Source organism: Drosophila hydei, unplaced genomic scaffold (assembly GCF_003285905.1).
Source record: "Drosophila hydei strain 15085-1641.00,03,60 unplaced genomic scaffold, DhydRS2 tig00000361-arrow-arrow-pilon, whole genome shotgun sequence".
NCBI classification, from domain to species: domain Eukaryota; kingdom Metazoa; phylum Arthropoda; class Insecta; order Diptera; family Drosophilidae; genus Drosophila; species Drosophila hydei.
Window position 1 is genome coordinate 312,982 of NW_022045717.1, and position 20,834 is coordinate 333,815.

Sequence of the window (20,834 nt, forward strand, 5' to 3'; positions counted from 1 at the left end):
GATCTATATCAAGTTGATTTTCTTGAGTTATATTAAAATCAACATTTAAAATTGAGCTTTTGAGACATGTCGAGGTGACTATAGGACCTACAGACATGCAATTTTCAGAACTTGAATATTTCAAGTACATTGCACACCAAATTCAACAGAAACGCATTTAAAATAATATTGTCTGGGACTCAGGTACATAAAAATAAACAAATATATATCATCTACATGAAAAGTAAAAGACTCGAACATGAAAGCAGCATTTATTTTATAAATTTAGCGTGTGTGCATTTGTTTGTGTGTAAACGAATAGGTATGTTTGGACTCAACGTGTGCAAGAGCTCTTTGGCACGGGATTCTGGGCATCTCCTGTCAGGCCACTTCCGACTACAGCAGCTTTACGTATTCAACAAGTAAAGGTGCTATGGTCGGGAGTGCCTGACGAACAGATACCCAGATGCTTGCGCTCAGCTACTACGCTTCCTACTTCCAAACACACGCACACGCTCTGCTTACTGCGCAGTTCGCGCAGCGTCGACGTTTGGACTGGGCTTTATTATAGGGACCTAATTATTGAATAGCTTTTACTCGACATGCACATTCTGGAGAAGCGAAAAGTATACAAGATCTGAAATATTTCAAATCTGTTTAGCCCAGAAACTTATAGGGTAAAATTTGAAAAATATACCATTTGTAAGATTGAAATGATGGTTCGATTATTATCGATAAGCAGATGATGAGATGAGATACTGAAAAATAAAATTATAAGCACTCACTGCTCATAGTTAAAGGGAATATACATTCAGAATTGCAGGAACGATCAACTCAGCTCGTCGTTCCGATCTTGCATATATACTTTATACTCGCCCACTACACTGGTTTCACGATATAGAACATAGCTGCGGGGTATCCCATAGTCGTTCATACACTCGACTACAGCCACTATTCGCTTCGCTTTATCGCATACCTCACGTATGTGTGTTTATTTTGAAATGCAATAGCTAAACGACTTGCCCTATACTTCAGCCATATAGCCAGCATTATGTTTTAGATTTTTATCAACGTAAGCGCCTAGGAATCTATGCCGAATGCCTCGCACGAGCTAAGACCCATAAACTATAAGCCGCAAATGGGCGAAAGTGTATTAAAACTTCGGTTCTCTGAGTGCTCGTGCACATGCCTATAGATACAGATACGGATATATATATATATATATATATATATATATATATATATATATATATGTAAGTACGTATGTATGTATGGACATGTACACTTGCCATGTGCTCACCAGTTTTGATGTATGTAGGTATGTATGCATGTATTCGCACATATTCAGAATCATTTACTGTAATGTAAATAAACAAACGGTAAATATTGTGTGTGCCGTTGCTGGATTGGATACATACTTAAAAACAAATGCTCGGCCACAAAAATGTTCGTGCGGATGGAAAGATGGAGAGATGAAACTAAAGGCAACAATAACATTAAACGATGTCTGGATCGCTTTGATTTGCATCCGATCGGTTCGGTAGGCATTGTCGATTGTTCAACGCTCCGGGCCGTATGTAATTCTTCTGGTTCTGGTTCTGGTTCTGGTTTTGACGCGCGTTCTTTAGTCCAGTTAGCTGGCATCCATCTGCCCCTATATCCTGTCCCAAAGATAATACACAGTGAATCGACGAACTCAATGGCCACCGTCCATCATCCAGCGCATTCAGTGCGCTCCGCAGCAGCAGCCGCTGCGCTGGCCGTGCACATACCAAGCGTCACGGACTCGCTGGAGCGTGGCAAGAGCAGGACAAGTCTGGCGTCCATGTCGGACGAGGAAATTATACAACAGAATCTCAAGGAAATACTAGATATCAAATCGCGCGTAAGTCCCGTTATCACTAATACCAACCAGAAATTGCAACTGATTCATCGAAAGTTTAAGGGGCAGCCATATGTACGTGCCAGTGTGTGTGTGTGTGTGTGTGCCTGATGCCTGGTGCAAAAACCATATGAACGGCGCCATCAAATTTTTCATTCACATACAAATATACATACATACACATATATATATAAATATATATATATATGTATAATATATATGTCGATCGATGTGCATATCTGTATGCATATACACACATTTGCAGATGGTGAGGTCTTGTGCGATCGTAAGATTATAAACATTGTTAACATTGTTATGTGTGTGTGTGTGTGTGTATTTCGATCCATTCGCAGCGCTGACTTTTACAACTTTGCATATGAAACTCTTTTATTACAGCTTCAAAACGAGTTGCCATCAAATACAGCAAAACACATTTTTACTTAGAAAGGGTGATCTGGGTGGGAGTGCCCGACTACCAATTACTCAGAGCAGCTTTTGTAATCATTCTACGCTTCTTTAATACACACACAAACACACACACAAACACACACACACACACGCACACACACTCTATGATGAGAACTTAATTATGGATCGCAGTTAATTTGGGACCTACAGCTCTTAGAGTATTCAGGCTCTGGCGAAATGACATTCATATAGCTTGACGACGTTTTAAATCTCCTTTAAAGAAACCTACATTTATTCACATATTATTAAATTATATTTTTCCCCTGCAGGAAGAACGTAAAGCCAATGGACGTCTTGTGGCCGTGATTGTTGCCTTTCTAGGTAAGAAGAAACCAATAAAGTAATACCTTGTCTCAGATTCATTATATACTTGCCTGCACTTGTATCTAGATTAAGTAATAGTCAGAAGGAAGCGTGGTAGTTTTCCATAGTAAACCCTAAGCAGAGAGTGCTTATGTGTGCGTGAGAGCGTTGTTTGCATGCATAAAAGACGCGTAGAATGAGCCCCAAGCTGAATTCAGGGTATTTGCTAGTCACGCACTCCCAACCAAAAACTTCTTTCTAGTTCTTTTTCAAGCAGGACTTATATTTGCAGCTTCAGGTCTGTAGTTGAGTAAAGTTATAGTAGAAGCTATAGGAATTCTAATATGGCATATCCTTAAGACGACGAGCTTACGCACGACTACGTCCATTTTATTCTACAGACGGGAAGTCATACGGACGGACAGCACGACATTTGCAATGAAATCAATATACTCATACATTAGTATTACTGCTAAGTGAACTATTGGCCATAACGACGAACGACTCCTAAGTCTGAGCAATAAGTGCAACTATATCGGAGGCTCTGTCCTCTATGACACGGCATAGGACTGAGAGCCACGTTCCTTATACAATTGAAACAGTTTAAGCACTTAATTGTACCACTTGTCCCTTGCAGTGATCTTTATGGCTGTGTACCATGCCTGGATACGCAAGACAGCGGCATTGGCTGGGATGCTGGTACCGGCGGGCATTATGCTGTCCTATGGCGCTTGGGTGGTTGTCCTGGCTAAGCGCGATAAGCACAAGCGCGCCATGTTTGTAGGTGCCACAACTTGTACATTCTAAGCTCTTGTTCTTAAATGGCCCTTCCTCCGCTTTGTAGGAGCGGCATATTGAGGAGGTGGCTCTGAAAAACAAAAGCGAGCTGGAGGAGAAGCATTCCCGGATGAAGCATGCCAAGGCCGGCAATCAGAGCGGTGGCAGCAGTAGCGCCTCTAGCAGTCTGCAGTATACCAACGAGCTAGCAACGGGAGCCAAGCATCGAAATAGGCAGCGGCGACATAGACAGCGTCAACGGGAGTGCGAAGTGAACCTCACGGAACTGGGCCTGTCGGCCGACGTCAAGGTGCACCGAATAGAGGCCAAAAGGCCAAGTCTTAGACACAAGCTCTTCGGCCAAACAATTGCGCATGTCAAATTATTGGAGCTGCAGTGTGACAACGCTGATAAGACGAAGCCAGCGAATTCGAAATTGTCCACAGTCCCTAAGTTGGTTGAAAAAAAGGACAATGAACCAACATCCTGACACGTGCCACACATAGGCTCAACGCCGCGAGTGCAAGGACAAGGACAAGCCTAAAACGTCGTCCCAGATTTTTAATTTATTAGGTTTATTATCATCACGTCGTAAAGTAAATAAATGTACCGTTAAAATAAAAAAAACACATTGGATGCAGAAATTCTTTAACTGCAAGTGCAAAATATTTCTTTAAGTGTGAGCAAATATTGACAAACATATTGCATCAAGTTTATGTTGCATTGATTAAATTAATTGTTTAGCTCAGTTGCCACAGATAAAGAAGATTCAGTTAAATGTATGTAGTTTTAAAATAAATTGTGTTGCCTTATTTCTAACATGAGAAGAATATCGATAAGTATCTGAGATGACTATCATAAGTTAAACATTAATTCAAATATTTGAAAGACAATAATTGCTTAGCTTACTCGAAATAAAGCAAGGCTTCAGCAAACATTTTAAAGTTTTGCCCGCGGATTTATTTATGTTGGCGGGAATAGTTTTTATTGCATATAATTTATAAAATATTTTTAGTTCACAGTGCCAAAATGAGTAATGCATTGATTCAAATTAGAGATGATTCTTATAACATGATAAATTGATTTTAAGAAAACCACTAACGTAAATTTAATTCAAGCGCTTGCAGCTGAAACATAGAAGACAATTGTGGCTTTACCGTTAAGTATAGTTTGACTCATACTATTTGATAACATATGTGTTTATTTTTTCTAATACGTTTATGTTATAAATTATATTATTTGTATCCTAATATAATAATTACATGTCTAAAACTAAGAGTCAGAAGTAAGCTTCCAAGTTATTATCGACATCTCTGCCTCCAATCTTTTACCAATGGTTCAATTCGGATTATTATATATCTATGTATTTGAATTTCATGATCGTGGCGGTATTGGTAATATTTTAGACATAGAAAGAAAGGCCGCATGATACATAGAATGTTGAAAAAGAAAAAAAAACTTAAAGTTTACAAGCTTCAGAAATTTGCTTCAATCCGCAAGCATTTCAGTCAAACTAGCATGATTTTGCTATACTATATATATGATGATGCGATATCGATAGTCAGAATGGTGATGAGCTCATCTCAACTACTCACAATACTTGCCGTTTATTACTAAGAAATTACTCATTTGGTACCATTTGTCATGGAATACCACTTAGCTAAAAGAATTTCAAGATCTTAAGGCTTCTTATGGCAACGAAGTAAAATAATTACCGGAAAAACTTTAGCTTAGTTGCATGATTGCGGCAACTTTTACAGTATTTCTGTCCTCATGTGCTTACTTGAGTTCATGTCGCATTTGATTGAACTTAATTATTATTTGAATCAAGTAAATGTCGGCCTATCGATGTTTAAGAAAAAGTCCATGCTATCGATGTTTCTCCTGTTGTATCGTCTACAGCTCTATAAGATGCTCATTTCTAAGAAATTACTCATTTGGGAGTGTTAGCCAATATTTATAAAATATTTAAATAAATAAACTATAAAACTTGCTTTTGACAATGCAATTCGAATATTCCGACAAAAATAAATAGATTTATTCCAAAGCCTGTCTCATTTGGACTTTTTGTTTATCGACCGGAACTAAACTATACAATTGAAGCTCTGAATCGTTGTCGGCTCTTACTTTTACCAAATAAACGAGTTGATAATTGTAGTTGTATATATATATTTGCTTGTGTTTTTTAATTAAGTCACTAATAAACAAAATATTGTGCTAAAAGTTATTGACGACAGCTCAGGGTAAGCGTAATGTATAATTAAATAAACAATGTGCGCTGCGTTCTACAGGTAAGTCAAGAGCGGCTCTTGAGTGCACGTCATCAAGTCCGATTCCAGTTGCCAGTGAAAAGAAAGAAAGCAAGCAAACCAGCACAAGTTAAAGCAGTGCAAAATTACGCAGCAAGTGCCGTCTGTCGTGGCTTAATTACAATCAGTTGTGCATGTTTAATAAAAGAAAAATAGAAAATTATCGCGTAGTGCAACAAGTGAGTGCAATCTCGATCCCACTCACGGCCTGCATATAATTGCAAACAGTAAGAGGCGCGCGCGCCTGCGCCTACGTTTTTTTTTTGTATTGTTAGTGCTCTTATTTACGTTGCTTACGTGTCGCGTCGCAAAATGTACGCCTGCGCTTACGTAGTCGTGCTCGCATTTACGTGTCTTGCCGCTGCCAGTCCCGTTAACCCAACCATCGCGCATGTCGAAGTGATTGAGGAAACCGACAGCTTTCTCGATAATGCGCATTATCTGAACAACGAGCAGATCGCCGAACTCTTTGCCCGCCTCAGCCGCGACTATCCAGCGCTGGCCCAGGCCTACACGATAGGTCGCACCACACAGGGCCGTGAGCTGCATGCCCTGGCCCTGAATGCGCCCGCACCGAATGGCAATGGCGACGATCTGCTTCGTCCCATGGTCAAGCTGGTGGCCAACATCCAGGGCGACGAGGCACTGGGCCGCCAAATAGTGCTCTACATGGCCGAATATCTAGCCAGCAGCTATCAGCTGGACAGCCAAGTGCAGCGTCTCCTCAACACAACCGAAATACATTTTCTGCCCAGCTGTAATCCGGATGGCTTCGCTGCCGCAAAGGTGAGTCAGATGTTATTATTAACACGAACAATGACTAATATGGCATAGGTCGAAATTTCCATATAGCGTGGTGCTCTGAAACATATGCGAGATATTTTTGTCAGAAATGCATAACAGAAATGAATAAATCTATGTTCTTACCTTAACTTTCTGATGGTGAAGGTGTGGGTATGGTGCCGGGGGAAATGAAGAAATGAACCTGCAGGGAGGCGTGGCAAAACCCCCGTCCTCTGTCCGTTTCGTAAAGCTTGAGACTTGCAGTAATAAATGTTTCTTCTCGTTTATTATTAATTTAATTAATTTCCTCACTATCGATAAGAATCGATTTTTTGATTTGGGTTTTTAAGCGTAGCTTGCATGCTATGTAAGCTGGATATTTCAAATTTAATGTGTAGCTGATAAATACACCGAATTTAGATTTTTGCTCTTTCCTACACGTTGAAAGAAATAATTTCAAATAGTAGAGACTTGTACTTTAGCAAATAGATATATCTGGATGTTATTATTAAGCTCTCAATTTGATTAAGAAAGTCTAACTAGAACAAAAGTTATTCAATTACTAATTTTCATTAGCCTCATAAGTCTCGCAGCAAACAGAGATTGCGTGTGTGTGTGTGTGTGTATGCATGTATTGATTCTGAATTTGTGCGTATGAATGAAGCGTAGAACGATTAATAGAGCAGCTCTGCGCGCGATTCAGGGTAACTGCTAGTCGGGCACTTCCGACTAGAGCACCTTTACTTGTTTGATACAAAATAAATGGAATATAAAAAGTAATCTATATGAATCATATCATATACAGTAGATTATGGTTCGAGAAACAGACGCTTAACAGAAGACAAGCGCATCAAAAGAAAGAAAAGTTGTGTATGTATGTATGTATGTATGTATGTATGTATGTATGTATGTATGTATGTATGTATGCATGCATGTATTTGTGATTGTATGTAGCTTACATCGCCTGCTGTGACGCTCTGACGGACGATTAGAATTTGTTGTGCTGCGAACAAAAACCAGTGCTGAATAGAGTTGCTCCAGCTTTCGTTGGCCTCAATGCATATTGTGTCTGCATTCCTTTCGGGCACTGATCGCCCGCTCTCCTAATGGGAAAGCTATGCTCCCTTTCACAACTCAATCAACACTGAAACACTTCAAATTGGATCGGAGTGGAGCAGTATTTGGCCTAGTTTCGGTTTGTTGGTTTGAACTTGTGTGCGAGCTGGATTCAGCATGATTCGTTAATTAGCATCTGAGCTAAGTTTTTGGGTCTACAACACAGGTAATCCACTTTTATTCACTCTGTTGGATAGTTCAAATGAAGAGTTGAGCGATAATATATCGGTAACTATTAGAGCTAAGCTATGTGAACCTTGATCTTTTGAGCTGTGTGTGCCACAATGAATATTCGAATGCAATTTAATCGCATTGTGGTAACTTATCGATAACATCGATAACTATTAAGGTGCCTTGACATTTTTAGCTGTGGCTCGCCACAATGAATATTAGAATGAAATTTATATATGTCTAACAATCGAACGATACTGATCGATTTTATTTTTATAAAAATTGTTATCGATAATATGATAATAGTATGAACCTAAGCTCAACGCCTGCTGTGCTGCATAATAAACAGTTCGAATAAAAGTTTTTGAAAGCCCGGAATGAAATATCGATACTTATCGATTTTATATTGACCTGCCAAATTATATATTTGCTACAGATGTTATCGCTATTGCAAAAAAGTTAGTAATATATTTACAAACATTTTCATTGCCTATCCAGATAATAGCGACAATTCAATGGGTATGCAGTGCTCTGAAAATCGATACTAATCTGATTAATATAGATTGCATTTACATAATTATGAATATACCGTCGCATGTCAATGAAATTGATACCAGATATGTGCATTTATTCCTTCCGCATTTGAAACACTGGACAACAAAGTTCAAGTTGTTGGAAATATGTAAAAGAAAAGTAGCGATAAAGAGGCAAAAATTGAAATGTAAGGCGAAAATAATACGAAAATACGCCTCTAGATTATTACAAAAGTTTAATCGAATAATGCGATAAGCCCAGCGGCACGCGATAAGTCTGTGAGTGAAGCGGAATTTGCGGGACTCTGTGATAGATAACCGAAAGATTATATACATAAAAAATATATATATACGTATATATATGTAGGATATTTGAACCATGCATCCAAAGCACATTTCAACCTCGATGGCTCAACAAGTTTCTAGTCTATATACATCTGTATACGCATCTCTTCGTATAGTAGCTTATCGCTCGCTCGACGGGCCGCTCTTAATGGGGCCATTAACGCTTTGGGGGTGACTTTGAAATATTATCGCAATATCGACAGTGTAATTGAATGAAGCTTAACGGGAATTGTATCTGTCATGTGTGCCTTATGCGTGTGCCACAATCTGACACCTGTTGCAGGTAGAGACTTTCACCATGCAGTCAGTTTGATTCGGGCTGCGTCAGTGCTGATCTGCAGTATGACAGTCAGATCTATAAATAAAGCCATTACGGATTAACATTTCCAAGCAGATGACGTCACAAGTTGCAACTGCAACTGCAACTGCAACTGGAACAGCGTCAGCGACAGGAAACCCGTTTAGAAGGGGGACGTCAAAGATGACGATGTCGACTCTAGCCGAATCCGGCGACAAACTCTTAAACTTTAACCGGTTTGTTGTTCGCATGGTTGCTAAAGTTGTTGTTCATTTACCCAGTCGTGGTGGTAAAAGTCAATTCATCACATAGACTACTAAATACCCTACATCCACGTCGAATTCAGGTGGATAACTTCCTATGTAGACAAATTCGCAATGGAATCAAAAAGTTGCAACTACTCTACATGAAGTGGGTTTACTTGAGAGCGTAGTTGCCAACTAATACTTGATTCATGTGAAAAACTAAGGGACTGCTCGACTAGCACATACCCTGACCCCTCGCACAGAGCTGCTCTTTCAATGGTTCGACGCTTTGTTCATACGCACAAATGCAGAAAAAATACATGCATACACACACACCCACACACATACACATACACATACACACACACAAAGCATGAGGTCTGCGAGGCCTATGGGATTTACTAAGAGAAGTGAAATATTGAATAACTTTTATTTTGGTTAGAGTTTCTTAATCAAATTTGGAGAGCTTAATAATGAGATCCAGATATGTATATTTGCTAAAGTGCAAGTCTCTACTAATTGACTATTTCTACTATTTAATTTAAAGAGCAAATATCTAAATTCGGTATATTTATCAGCTACACACTAAATTTGAAATATTCAGCTTGAATTCAGACTACGCTTATAACTTCAAATAAAATAATCGATTTTTATCGATAGTAGGGAAATTAAATGAGTTATCTTACTAAACGATAAGCGCCAACTGCGTGGGGTATACAGGAGGATACTTTTAGAATTGGGAGTCTGCAGCTTTTCTGGCTTACGAGACAGACAGACGGACATGGCTTGACATGGATCAGAATTGCATATATATACTGTATGGGATCAGTCATTTGGACAAGACGAGTATACCCTGAGCTCAGAGTATAAAAAGTAATAAATGATTTGCACAGAGCAGCATTATAAAAGGCTCCGTATATGTATAACTAATTAGAAGCTATGAATAATAGGGGTATACCTAGTATACATGCTTTTTCGCGAATGGCTAAGCCTGCACTGGTCTTCAGGTTCATAATCTAGGCACTTTATCGGCTGAGTGTATGTTCGAAGCACATTTATGGTGTTGAGCAACATCAGCACAGAGTTACTTTGAAGGAAATATGCTCTTTTCACTTCCGAGAGCGTGCATAAAAAAACTCAAAGATCTTCAAGCATTTCTGACAGAACAGTTATAAAAGCAAGTTACTTTACGAGCCAATTGCATAAAAAAAAAACAAAAGAAAACGAAAAAGTAGGGTATTTTCTAGTTGGCTTTTTGCACTTAGCCACAAGAACCTGTAGACATTCTCCACTGTAAACTAAGTTTTTCTTTTGCTGTCATCTAAGTCATAACTACTTGGATATAAAGGTCATAAGTTTTTCTTCTTACTCTTCTGTAATCAACTTTGATATTTGTAAACAAAACTGTAAAAGTCAACAAATTGAAAGGAAAAAAAGCTTGTGTGAAAAAGTAATGGTTGCTCCGGCATAACGAAGGAGATAAATCTTTTGTTTATTATTGACTGAAGACAAGCTTTTTGGTTTCCTCTCGCCTGTCGTACAATTGTGAGCTTTGATTTATTGCAAGCTCCTTATTAATTTTTGGTTTTGGCCGAGCAATTGCTACGTGTCGACCGGCGTCAGCAGCGGCAGTGACAGCGTACTGATAAGAACCCAACACCCGATCACACTCTCAACTCGCGGCGTACGTGCGGTTTTCGCCCACGCAAAACCCTTAAAATGTATGTTTTTGTAAGCTGTGGCGTCACTGGGTAAAGTTATCGATTTTTTGTGTGTGTTTAAGCAAGTAGATATATTTATATCCTTTCAATTACGGTCCCCATGCGTTGGCGTTGGTGTTGCTGACGCCGAACATGACGTTCACAACGCTGCTAGCGTCAATGTGCTACCTCTCTCCTGCACACACACTCTCACAATCTTTCTCTCTATCGCTCGCTCTCTCTCTCTGTTGTTGCCGCCGCCGCTCTCCTTGACTAACTTGCGCAGGCGCCTGACTTGCATCTGGCAACGCCGCCCGCACTCCGCACACACCAAACAGCTGTGCAAAAAAACAATTCACACAATCAATATGGAAACCAAATGAAGTACAAAATAAGAAAAAAGAGAAACAAGACAAATGTAATGTTATATAAACTGAAAACTATTAATTTGTGTTTAAACGCAACGTTGTCTCAATAATGCGGCAATAACAACAAATTCGAGTACGAGTCGAGTCGAGTCGCTGCGACAGCAACAACACTCGTGACCGACTAGCGCAAAGCTTCGACGCGCTCTCTGCCGTGTAATTTCCCTACAATTATCGCACGTCGTCGCTCTCAACTGTGTCGGCAGCAGTGGCGACGTCGACAGCGGCTGCGGCAGCGGTGGGACAGCGGGCAGGCAGCACGGGCTTAAGGCCAATCAACGCAGCAAATTTTCAAACAGTACATTTTTGAAGCTGAGGCGAACCGAGTGGAACTGCTGCACAATAACAACAGCCACAACTTTGACCCAAACGAACGCCGAAGCACGCGGGCTTCGAGCTGTATCTAAAGCGGGCCGCTTCAATTTACAAGCCAGTGATAACTAGCAGCGAGCAGAGGCAGCTGAAACAGCAGCAGCAGTATCAGCAGCAGCAACAGCAGCAGCAACAGTTAAAGTAACGGTTAACAGCGCAACATATTGGCCAAAATGCAGTGGATATTGCTGATTGCATTAATACCGTTAGCCGCCCACGGCTACATTATCAAAGAGGACGAGAGCTTCCTACAGCCGCCGCAGTACACCAGCCAGGAGCAGCTGGAGGATATGTTCGCCCGCCTCGAAAAGGCCTATCCGGAGCAGGCGCGCGTCCACAGTCTCGGCCGTTCGCTGGAGGGCCGCAATCTATTAGCCCTGCAAATCTCGCGCAGCGCCCGCTCGCGTCCACTGCTGACGCCGCCCGTCAAATATGTCGCCAATATGCATGGAGATGAAACAGTGGGCAGACAGCTGCTTGTCTATTTGGCCCAATATCTGTTGGGCAACTACGAGCGTAGTCTGGAGATTGGCCAACTGGTAAACTCGACAGATATTTATCTGATGCCCACCATGAATCCCGATGGCTATGCCCTGTCCCAGGTATGTGTCAACGGTGAAGCTAGCCAAAAACTCAAAGCACAAAGCAGCCATTTCATTCGCATAGTGGAAAAATCAATATTTGTAAAATTTTATACATGGTTCGCTTTAGCGGCGTTTGCAGATTTTTTTTTGCCTCCCGGTGCCTGCGTTGCCATCGCGACGCGACGCCACGCAACGCGTCGCTGCTGTTGCGCACTTACGTTTCGATTGCGTTAGGGCACAATTCTCTCGCACACTCAATGGTTGTTGACATATTGCGAAAGCTTGTTGCTTTGTTGTTGTTTGTTTATAATAAAACGTTGGGCGGTTAGGCTCTAGTAAACACACGTACACCAATACAAATTGAAAAAGACAGCATTTGTATGTGTATAAACATATTGCGGTAGCTTTTCTATCGATATTCATGCTCAAATATTCCCTTATGCTCAAAGTAATTGATAATGGTATCGACGTCATGCCATGGCATTTGGCATCGCAATCTCTGCTAACGTCCACACCCACACATGTGTGTATATTGATTGCTTTTCTGCAATCGATATTCATTTCAATTTAATATTTGCCTTAGATAACCCTTCCACTCATATTTTGTTCTGTACCTGCAAAAATTTCCCCCTACTCCGACTATGTAGATTGCCAGTTACGTAGCATTGTGAATGCAAACGAGAAATTCCCCGACCATCACAGCAGGGATTTTTTGCGGTGTTTTGTTTTTTGTTTCCATCTTTTTCTTTCTTTGCTTTTTTTTGGTGGGGACAGAGTTAATTGCTAGTTGAGTACGGTACTTGGCGTGATCGAGTGACTAACCTACATATGGAAATGTATATACATTTATATAATATATGAATGTTTAAGCCTATATATATGCATAAGTACGTATACATATGTTTGCTTGCTTTATATTCTATATGTACACTTGTTATTTGCAATCGGGCTGTGCCAATTATCTCTGCCCGTCTCGCTCGCACACTCGGTCGCTCGTTCATTTGCTCATAGGTTAACTGTGCTTTTGCGATTAACTGACACTAGCTCCAATTAAAAGCTGCGCTAATGTGCTTCTGATTGGAGGATACAGCTGTTATCTTTATATTTTTGTTTTGCGTTATCGTAACCTGATTTCTCTCTCTACCTCTCGTTCGCTCTCACTGTCACCGATGGAGCATTTATTATGGAATATGTTGCAAGATCATTTGCGATCACCTGACTGTCATATTAAAGACTAGTTTGGTCAACTCTTTGCGTGGCGCGCGCGCGCGGCTTGAATTCCAAATTAGGCGCATGCTTCCATTAGTATAGTAGAGGCAGGTGCAAGGCGGTGAGGCGAGCGTTCAGACTTATAATAATTCACATAATCAACAAATTAATGAAGCAATATGCTGAATATTATTGTCTCACTCGCTCACACTAAGACTTTCTCTCTCCCTCTATCTCGCAGGAGGGCAACTGCGAATCACTGCCAAATTATGTGGGACGCGGCAATGCTGCCGGCGTCGATTTGAACCGCGACTTTCCCGATCGCTTGGACCAACATCATATCAATCTGCTGCGCACCCAGTCCCGGCAGCCGGAAACCGCCGCCTTGGCCGAGTGGATTTTGAAAAATCCATTTGTGCTCAGCGCCAATTTCCATGGAGGCGCCGTCGTAGCCAGCTATCCCTACGATAACTCAATGTAAGTGTTTTGTCGTTGCCCCGCATCTGCTTTTCAGTTTAAACCAACTAACTCACAACTAGCGCTCACAACGATTGCTGCGAGGAGAGCCTCACGCCGGACGATCGAGTGTTCAAGCAACTGGCGCACAGCTACTCGGACAATCATCCGATTATGCAGCGTGGCAACAATTGCAACGACAGCTTCGCCGGCGGCATCACCAACGGGGCCAACTGGTACGAGCTGTCGGGTGGCATGCAGGACTTTAACTATGCCTTCACCAACTGCTTTGAGCTGACCATTGAGCTCTCCTGTTGCAAATATCCACCAGCGAGCAGCCTGCCCGAGGAGTGGCAGCGCAACAAGCGTGCGCTGCTGCAACTGCTGAAGCAGGCACACATCGGCGTCAAGGGCCTGGTGCAGGACACCAGCGGCTATCCCATACCGGACGCCACCATCATTGTCTCCGGGCTGGAGGACAAGCCCATACGCACCTCGAAGCGTGGCGAATACTGGCGCCTGCTAACGCCTGGCATCTACAGCATCTATGCGGCAGCATTTGGGTAAATGTGCACACAGACCATGCCTCTTTCGATTCAGCTAAACACTAACTCGTGTCTCTCTTGTGTACCCCAATCCTCTCTATGCAGCTATCAATCGAGTGTGCCGCAGCAGGTGCAAATCACGAACGAGAACGCTGAGGCGCTGCGACTGGACTTCAAGCTGACGCCCGTTGAGAACAATTTTGATGGTATTAGCAGTTATTACAATCCATACTTTTTTAGGCATTAAACTGGGTGCCCAACTGTAACGGCGGCAACCAACGCAACAAACAACAACCTACAACAACAACCAAGAGCAACCAACAGCAACCTAATGATACCACCAAAAACGCACTGCACCAATCTGCATCGGGGTCTATTGCCTAATACTTAATAGAAGCATTGTTAATACTAACATTTGTAAAATTGCCAAGCAAGTGCACGCTTGCTATGCTCACCCACACCCACACCCACACACACGAGACGCACACATATATATACGCACAAACATTTTCCTTTTGTATATTTTTGCTGCATTCTCATAAAGTATTCGTTGTTGCTTTTCCGTTCTTTCAAACGCATAATCTCATTTCATAGGCACGCTCTCTCACTCACTGACTCACTCTCTCTATCCCGCTCTCTCTTTAAGTAAATATCAATTTGAACAACGCACCACATTTGATTGGCACATACATAATTATATATACGATTGTACACAGATCAGCATCGCCTGCTCAAACAGTGCGTGATAAAGTTACAAAATCAAACCCAGCCCAATCGAGCCTTACAATGGCCTAGAGCAATTTTAAATACCCAACTTCCCGCTCTTCTAACTTTATATCTCTTCTTCTTCTCTCTCTATATATAAATATATATTATACAAATATATATATACATATTCCTTAGCCGCTTTCTAGATGCAAGTAAAATGAATACGAACCCAATTATGTAACCGAATTAACCTTATATATACATATAGAAACTGACGATATATGATAGATATATATATAACCATATATAAACCTCAAATATCTCCTTATATATACAGACATATACACGTATATATATATATAGACAAGGCATATGTTAACGCAAGATTGTTAAATGTTTTTTTATTATTCAAGCAACAAAACGTCTGAAATATTGTTAACATACATATATATATTATATAAATATACATATATATATAGCAAACAAAGCACATGAAATCGAACAAACTAACTAAACAACAGTACTCAAGTATAGATCAAGAAAAACCAATCAAAAATCGAAGAGAAAATAAAATTTTTGATTTTTGCGTAGTGCGTGTTTTATTTTACCACTAACAGAAAAGAAAAGAGATATATATATATATATTTTATTATATTTAAACAATTTTAATCAAGAATTTATTATAAAGAATTGCATTAACTTTATATATAAATAATATAAATAGCGAGTAATTCCTTTTATTGCGTAACTAAGATCAATTTTAATAAAGTCCCATACACTATATAGACCCAGACCCGGACCTAGACCCAGTCCCAGACCCAGTCCCAGTCCCAGTCCCATACATGGTTCATAGCGGCCACTGTACTGTACTTTCGGAACGGAACCAGTTCAATGTACGCCAACAATTGTTCGCATATTATTTCAAAGTTTCACTACCTTTCGGTTTGTTCAAATAGAGCTAGATATAGTCAGATATATATCAAAGTGAACTCAGGGTTTTTGGTATTTGTGGCTGTTCGTGAACATTCAACTTAAGTACGATTTCGATTATCTCAAACAATTTAATGAAAATAAATAACAATTGCAAATCAAACTCGAAAACGAAATGTTTGCTGGCTTTATTTCAGTTTCAGTTTGATTTAATTTTAATTTTCATTTCAATTTCGATTCCATTTTAATTTGTTAAGTTTTTGCTTGGGCTGTGGACTAGAGTTAAGTTCTGTGGGCTGTGTTGGCTTTAATCCTCTGACCTCTCCCATTGTTTCTCCAGGCAACTTTCGCAGGCAAATTGTGGAGCGCGCCGAGCCGGCGGCGCAGCTGAAGCAGGAATACGATGGCTTCCTCACGCCCACAGAGTACAAGCATCACAATTTCGTGGCCATGGAGAGGTGAGTGCACTGGCCAGCCGAAGGAGTCTACTATATGTATGCCCATCTTATTGCAGCTATCTGCGCAACCTGAGCGCCAGCTATCCCTCGCTGACGCGCCTCTACAGCATTGGCAAGAGCGTGGAGAACAGAGATCTGTGGGTGCTGGAGATCTCCACAGCGCCGGGCAAGCATGTGCCAGGCGTGCCGGAGTTCAAGTACGTGGCCAACATGCACGGCAACGAGGTGGTCGGCAAAGAGATGCTGCTGCTGCTCACCAAGTACCTGTTGGAGCGCTACGAGAACGATGAGCGCGTCACTCGACTCGTGAATGGCACACGGATGCACTTCCTCTACAGCATGAACCCGGACGGCTATGAGGTGTCGCACGAAGGCGATCGTACCGGCGGACTGGGCCGGCCCAATGCCCACAATGTGGATCTAAATCGCAATTTCCCGGATCAGTATGGCACGGATAAATATAATAAGATCACAGAGCCGGAGGTGGCAGCCGTCATGAACTGGACGCTTTCGATACCGTTCGTTCTCTCCGCGAATCTGCATGGCGGCTCCCTGGTGGCCAACTATCCGTTCGATGACAATGAGAACGACTTCTATGATCCCTATGCGCGCCTGCGCGACGCCAGGATCAGCGGCCGCAAGCTTAACCCCACCGAGGACAACGAACTGTTCCGGCATCTGGCGCTTGTCTACTCGAAGGCGCACTCCACCATGCACCTGGGCCAGCCGTGCGCTCTGTTCCAGAACGAACTGTTCACCGATGGCATCACCAATGGCGCCCAATGGTACAGCGTGACGGGTGGCATGCAGGACTGGAACTATGTGCGCGCCGGCTGCATGGAGCTGACCATCGAGATGGGCTGCGACAAATATCCGCTGGCCAAGGAGCTGCCCCAGTATTGGCGCGACAATCGCGAGCCCATGCTGCAGCTGATCGAGCAGGTGCATCATGGCATCCATGGCTTCGTACGCAGCAGCATTGGCACCCCCATCGTCGGGGCAGCCATCGCCCTGGACGGCGCCAACCACAACACCTACAGCGGCACCTACGGCGACTACTGGAAGCTCACACTGCCTGGCCGTCACAATGTGACCGTCCTCTCCGATGGCTTTGCGCCGCTGCGCGTCGAGGTCGAGGTGCCCGACGCGGAGCCGTTTGGCATGCGCTTGGATGTCACCCTCATGCGCGACGATCCACAGCACTGGGCATCCGCCAACGATTTCCGCATCATCGAGAACGTCGTCAACACCAGATACCACACAAATGCCGAGCTGCGCAATCGCTTGGCCGAGTTCGAGAACCAGAACCCGCAGATCGCCAGCTTTGGCTATGCGGACAACGAGTTCAGTCGACACTTCAACTACCTCAAGTTGACTTCCAATGTGAGTAAGCCGTCTCCAATGACTGCGCCCTTTTCACACTTTCCCTCTCTCTATCTCGCTCTCTGAATCTGCAGATCGGCGAGCCGGAGGAGCACAAATACAAGCTGCTGGTGATTAGCTCGCTGTTTGATACCGCCGCACCTCTGGGCCGGGAGATAATGCTGAATCTGGTGCGACATCTGATCGAGGGACACAAGCTGCAGGAGGCATCTGTGGTGCAGCTGCTGCAGCGTAGCGTCATCTACTTTTTGCCCCAGATGGAGCATTTCGATCCGATCTTCGCCATGTACAATGCCAAGTGAGTGAATCGCTAACTGTTGCTGAAGCCAAATCCTTAATGCAAATCTTTGCAGCAACTCCGTGTGTGATCCTGTGCTGGCCGATGAGCTGGCCGAGCGCATACTCAGCCCGGAAACGGAGCAGGCTAGGGACGTGCTACTGCAGTTCCTGCGCAGCGAACGGTTCGACATGATGCTGACATTCAGTGCGGGCAACTCGGAGCTAATCTTTCCGCATGCCGACTCCATATTGGAGAAGTTCGCGAACAGCATCCGGCGCACAGAGTTCAACTATTCGCCACTTCAGTGCAGCAGCTCGGCCACGCGTCAGCTGCATCACGAGACCAGCGAACGGCTGACCAATCTGCTCTACAATATGTACAATATACCGATGTTTACCTTGGGTCTGTCCTGCTGTCGCATGCCCGCGCACAGTCACATTGCCTCGGTGTGGCGCACCAGCATCGAGAAGATTCGTAACTTCCTTGCACTGGTGCAGACCGGCATCACGGGTCTGGTGCAGAATGATAAGGGCCAGCCGCTGCGCGAGGCATTCGTCCGGCTATTGGAGCATCCTTCCATCCACAACGTGACACGCAATGCCGCACGGTTCCAGCTGATGCTGCCCAAGGGCCTCTACGGCCTCGAGGTGAGCGCGCCCAACTACGAGTCACAGATCGTGAAGACGGAGGTGCAGCAGGGCGTGTTCAGCGACTTGGGTATCATCAAGCTCAATGGCTTCAGCCTGATCAAGGGCGAGGTGACCGAACTAAGCTCGCCGAGCAAGACAACCACCAGTCTAACGGGCATTGTGCTCGACGACAACAATCATCCCATACGCAATGCCAAAGTCTCGCTCATCCAGCCAGCCGGCTGGAGCCACGTGCGCAATTTCACCAACAGCCTGGGCGAGTATCGTTTGTCGGCCGTGCCGATCGGCGGTATAACGATCAAGGTGGAGGCTCCTCGTCACTTCGAGGCCACGCGCGATCTTCGCGTGTCGCAGCCGGGCCAGGCCATCGAGAATGTGATCTTTCATCTGAAGTTCAATGCTCATGTCTTTGGCCTGCCCCGGTTTCTGTTCATCATTGTGGCTAGCGTGCTCATCATAGTGAGCGTGGTCATATGTGTGCTATGCGCCCAGTTCTGGTTCTATAGAAGGCATCGCGGCAAGATGCCATACTACAATTTTTCTCTACTCCCGCAAAAGGGCAAGGAACAGTTCGAGCTGGACGACGATGCTGGCGACGATGGCGAAACGGAGCTCTTCCGTTCGCCCATCAAACGTGAGTGCAACCAAATTTCATATCACTCGCAATTGCCACTGCTAATGCCAATGCTTTCCCCGTCTAGGTGGCATGACCATACAACCCTACTTCGATGAAGAGCAGCTGGAGCATATACTGCACACGGACGATGAGGATGAGGATGGCGACGAGCATGAGCTGGACGATGAGCGGGAGCTGCAGCTGGATGTGGCCGATGAAAGCGGCGATGAAATTGTCATGTTGCATCAGCACAATCGACGCAGGCAGTAGAAAGAGACAGCAACAACAGCACACAACATAACTGTGATTCCAAAGTTTTCAAAAACCAAGCGCTCTGCTTAAAGTACGCTTAACTAAAAATATTAATATTATTTTTTTTATATGCATAAATTATATATACGAATATATATCTCAAGACAAAACACACACTTTCCAAAATATGGACTATATATATATATATATCTATATATATGACGTCCAAGAACCTAACTATAACTGTACTTTTAAGACTGAGCCCAAGCGAAACACACAAGATATATATATATATATACATATATATATATATATATATATCTGAAGTTAAAGACACATATCAGATATAGCGAGTGCTATCTAAACAACATTCCACGACCAAGACAACTAACAGATCTGATAAGTAGCAGGCTATATATAAAGATATATGTGCTAAGTTGTACTAAACTTAATTATATAGAGTACAGCAGTAAATTGATGTATTTAGATATAGTTTTGCACGATTTTAAGAAAACTTTCCAGTTGACATGCATTGAAACTGTGTATGCATAAATATACCCAGCATATATATATATATATATCCAGATCTAAACATATATATATACATATATAATAAGTTCAGATTGCACTTTTTTCAAAATAAACAAAATAAAAAAGAAATTGAAATTGTTTTCCGTGAAAATGATTTTTGTGGCTTAACCTTGAACGCAGCTGTCAAAACAAGCGTAAATCTGGAGGGCCCCCAACCGAAAACCCACAACAAATAAAATAAGTAATGGACCGATATGCTAGGCTCAGATTAAAGCACTTTTTATGGAGCCGACGCTTAAATGCGCTAGCTCAAGTTGATGTCCGATTTTTCAGTTTTAGACTCTTCTATCTAATAAAGATTTCGAAACTTTCGACTGTATCTATCAGTTTAACGAGATAAGCCTATCAATTTCCATTTTAAGCTTAAGCTATGAATGAGTTGAGGTTCGATTCCGATTTGCAGCAGACATTGTTATACCCTATAAATACTTGGTAAAGCTCTCTCTCTCTCTCTCTCTCGCTCTCT

At 42.7% G+C, this 20,834-nt stretch overlaps 2 protein-coding genes across 3 annotated transcripts; both read left to right on the forward strand.

Moving 5' to 3' along the window:
• The first annotated feature begins 1,424 nt into the window (after window positions 1-1,424).
• LOC111593056 lies at window positions 1,425-4,015 on the forward strand. Its single transcript, XM_023305630.2, has 4 exons — window positions 1,425-1,864; window positions 2,599-2,650; window positions 3,270-3,412; window positions 3,477-4,015. Exons 1-4 carry the CDS (start codon window positions 1,436-1,438, stop codon window positions 3,897-3,899), a joined length of 1,047 nt encoding a protein of 348 aa, XP_023161398.2. The 5' UTR covers window positions 1,425-1,435; the 3' UTR covers window positions 3,900-4,015.
• A 1,334-nt stretch (window positions 4,016-5,349) lies between these two features.
• LOC111593082 (carboxypeptidase D) lies at window positions 5,350-20,063 on the forward strand. Of its 2 annotated transcripts, none has more exons than XM_023305669.2 (9): window positions 5,350-6,504; window positions 13,741-13,976; window positions 14,039-14,518; window positions 14,606-14,706; window positions 16,479-16,596; window positions 16,653-17,979; window positions 18,054-18,277; window positions 18,333-19,543; window positions 19,611-20,063. In XM_023305669.2, the coding sequence occupies exons 1-9, from the start codon at window positions 6,031-6,033 to the stop codon at window positions 19,793-19,795; spliced, it is 4,356 nt and encodes a 1,451-aa protein (XP_023161437.1). In that variant the 5' UTR covers window positions 5,350-6,030; the 3' UTR covers window positions 19,796-20,063. The 2 variants fall into 2 exon arrangements, with proteins under 2 accessions (XP_023161437.1, XP_023161438.1); XM_023305670.2 differs by lacking the exon at window positions 5,350-6,504 and adding an exon at window positions 11,504-12,308 and having other exon boundaries at window positions 19,611-20,062.
• The last annotated feature ends 771 nt before the right edge of the window (window positions 20,064-20,834 follow it).

What these genes read in the sequence shown, in the direction of transcription:
- LOC111593056 (XM_023305630.2), top strand. Translation starts at nt 1,436, where the DNA reads ATGGAAAGATGGAGAGATGAAACTAAAGGCAACAATAACATTAAACGA. An exon ending in TACTAGATATCAAATCGCGC is followed by an intron (nt 1,865 to 2,598) that starts GTAAGTCCCGTT and finishes TTTCCCCTGCAG; the next exon opens with GAAGAACGTAAAGCCAATGG. An exon ending in CGTGATTGTTGCCTTTCTAG is followed by an intron (nt 2,651 to 3,269) that starts GTAAGAAGAAAC and finishes TGTCCCTTGCAG; the next exon opens with TGATCTTTATGGCTGTGTAC.
- LOC111593082 (XM_023305669.2), top strand. Translation starts at nt 6,031, where the DNA reads ATGTACGCCTGCGCTTACGTAGTCGTGCTCGCATTTACGTGTCTTGCC. An exon ending in TATCCCTACGATAACTCAAT is followed by an intron (nt 13,977 to 14,038) that starts GTAAGTGTTTTG and finishes ACTCACAACTAG; the next exon opens with CGCTCACAACGATTGCTGCG. An exon ending in ACCTCAAGTTGACTTCCAAT is followed by an intron (nt 17,980 to 18,053) that starts GTGAGTAAGCCG and finishes CTGAATCTGCAG; the next exon opens with ATCGGCGAGCCGGAGGAGCA.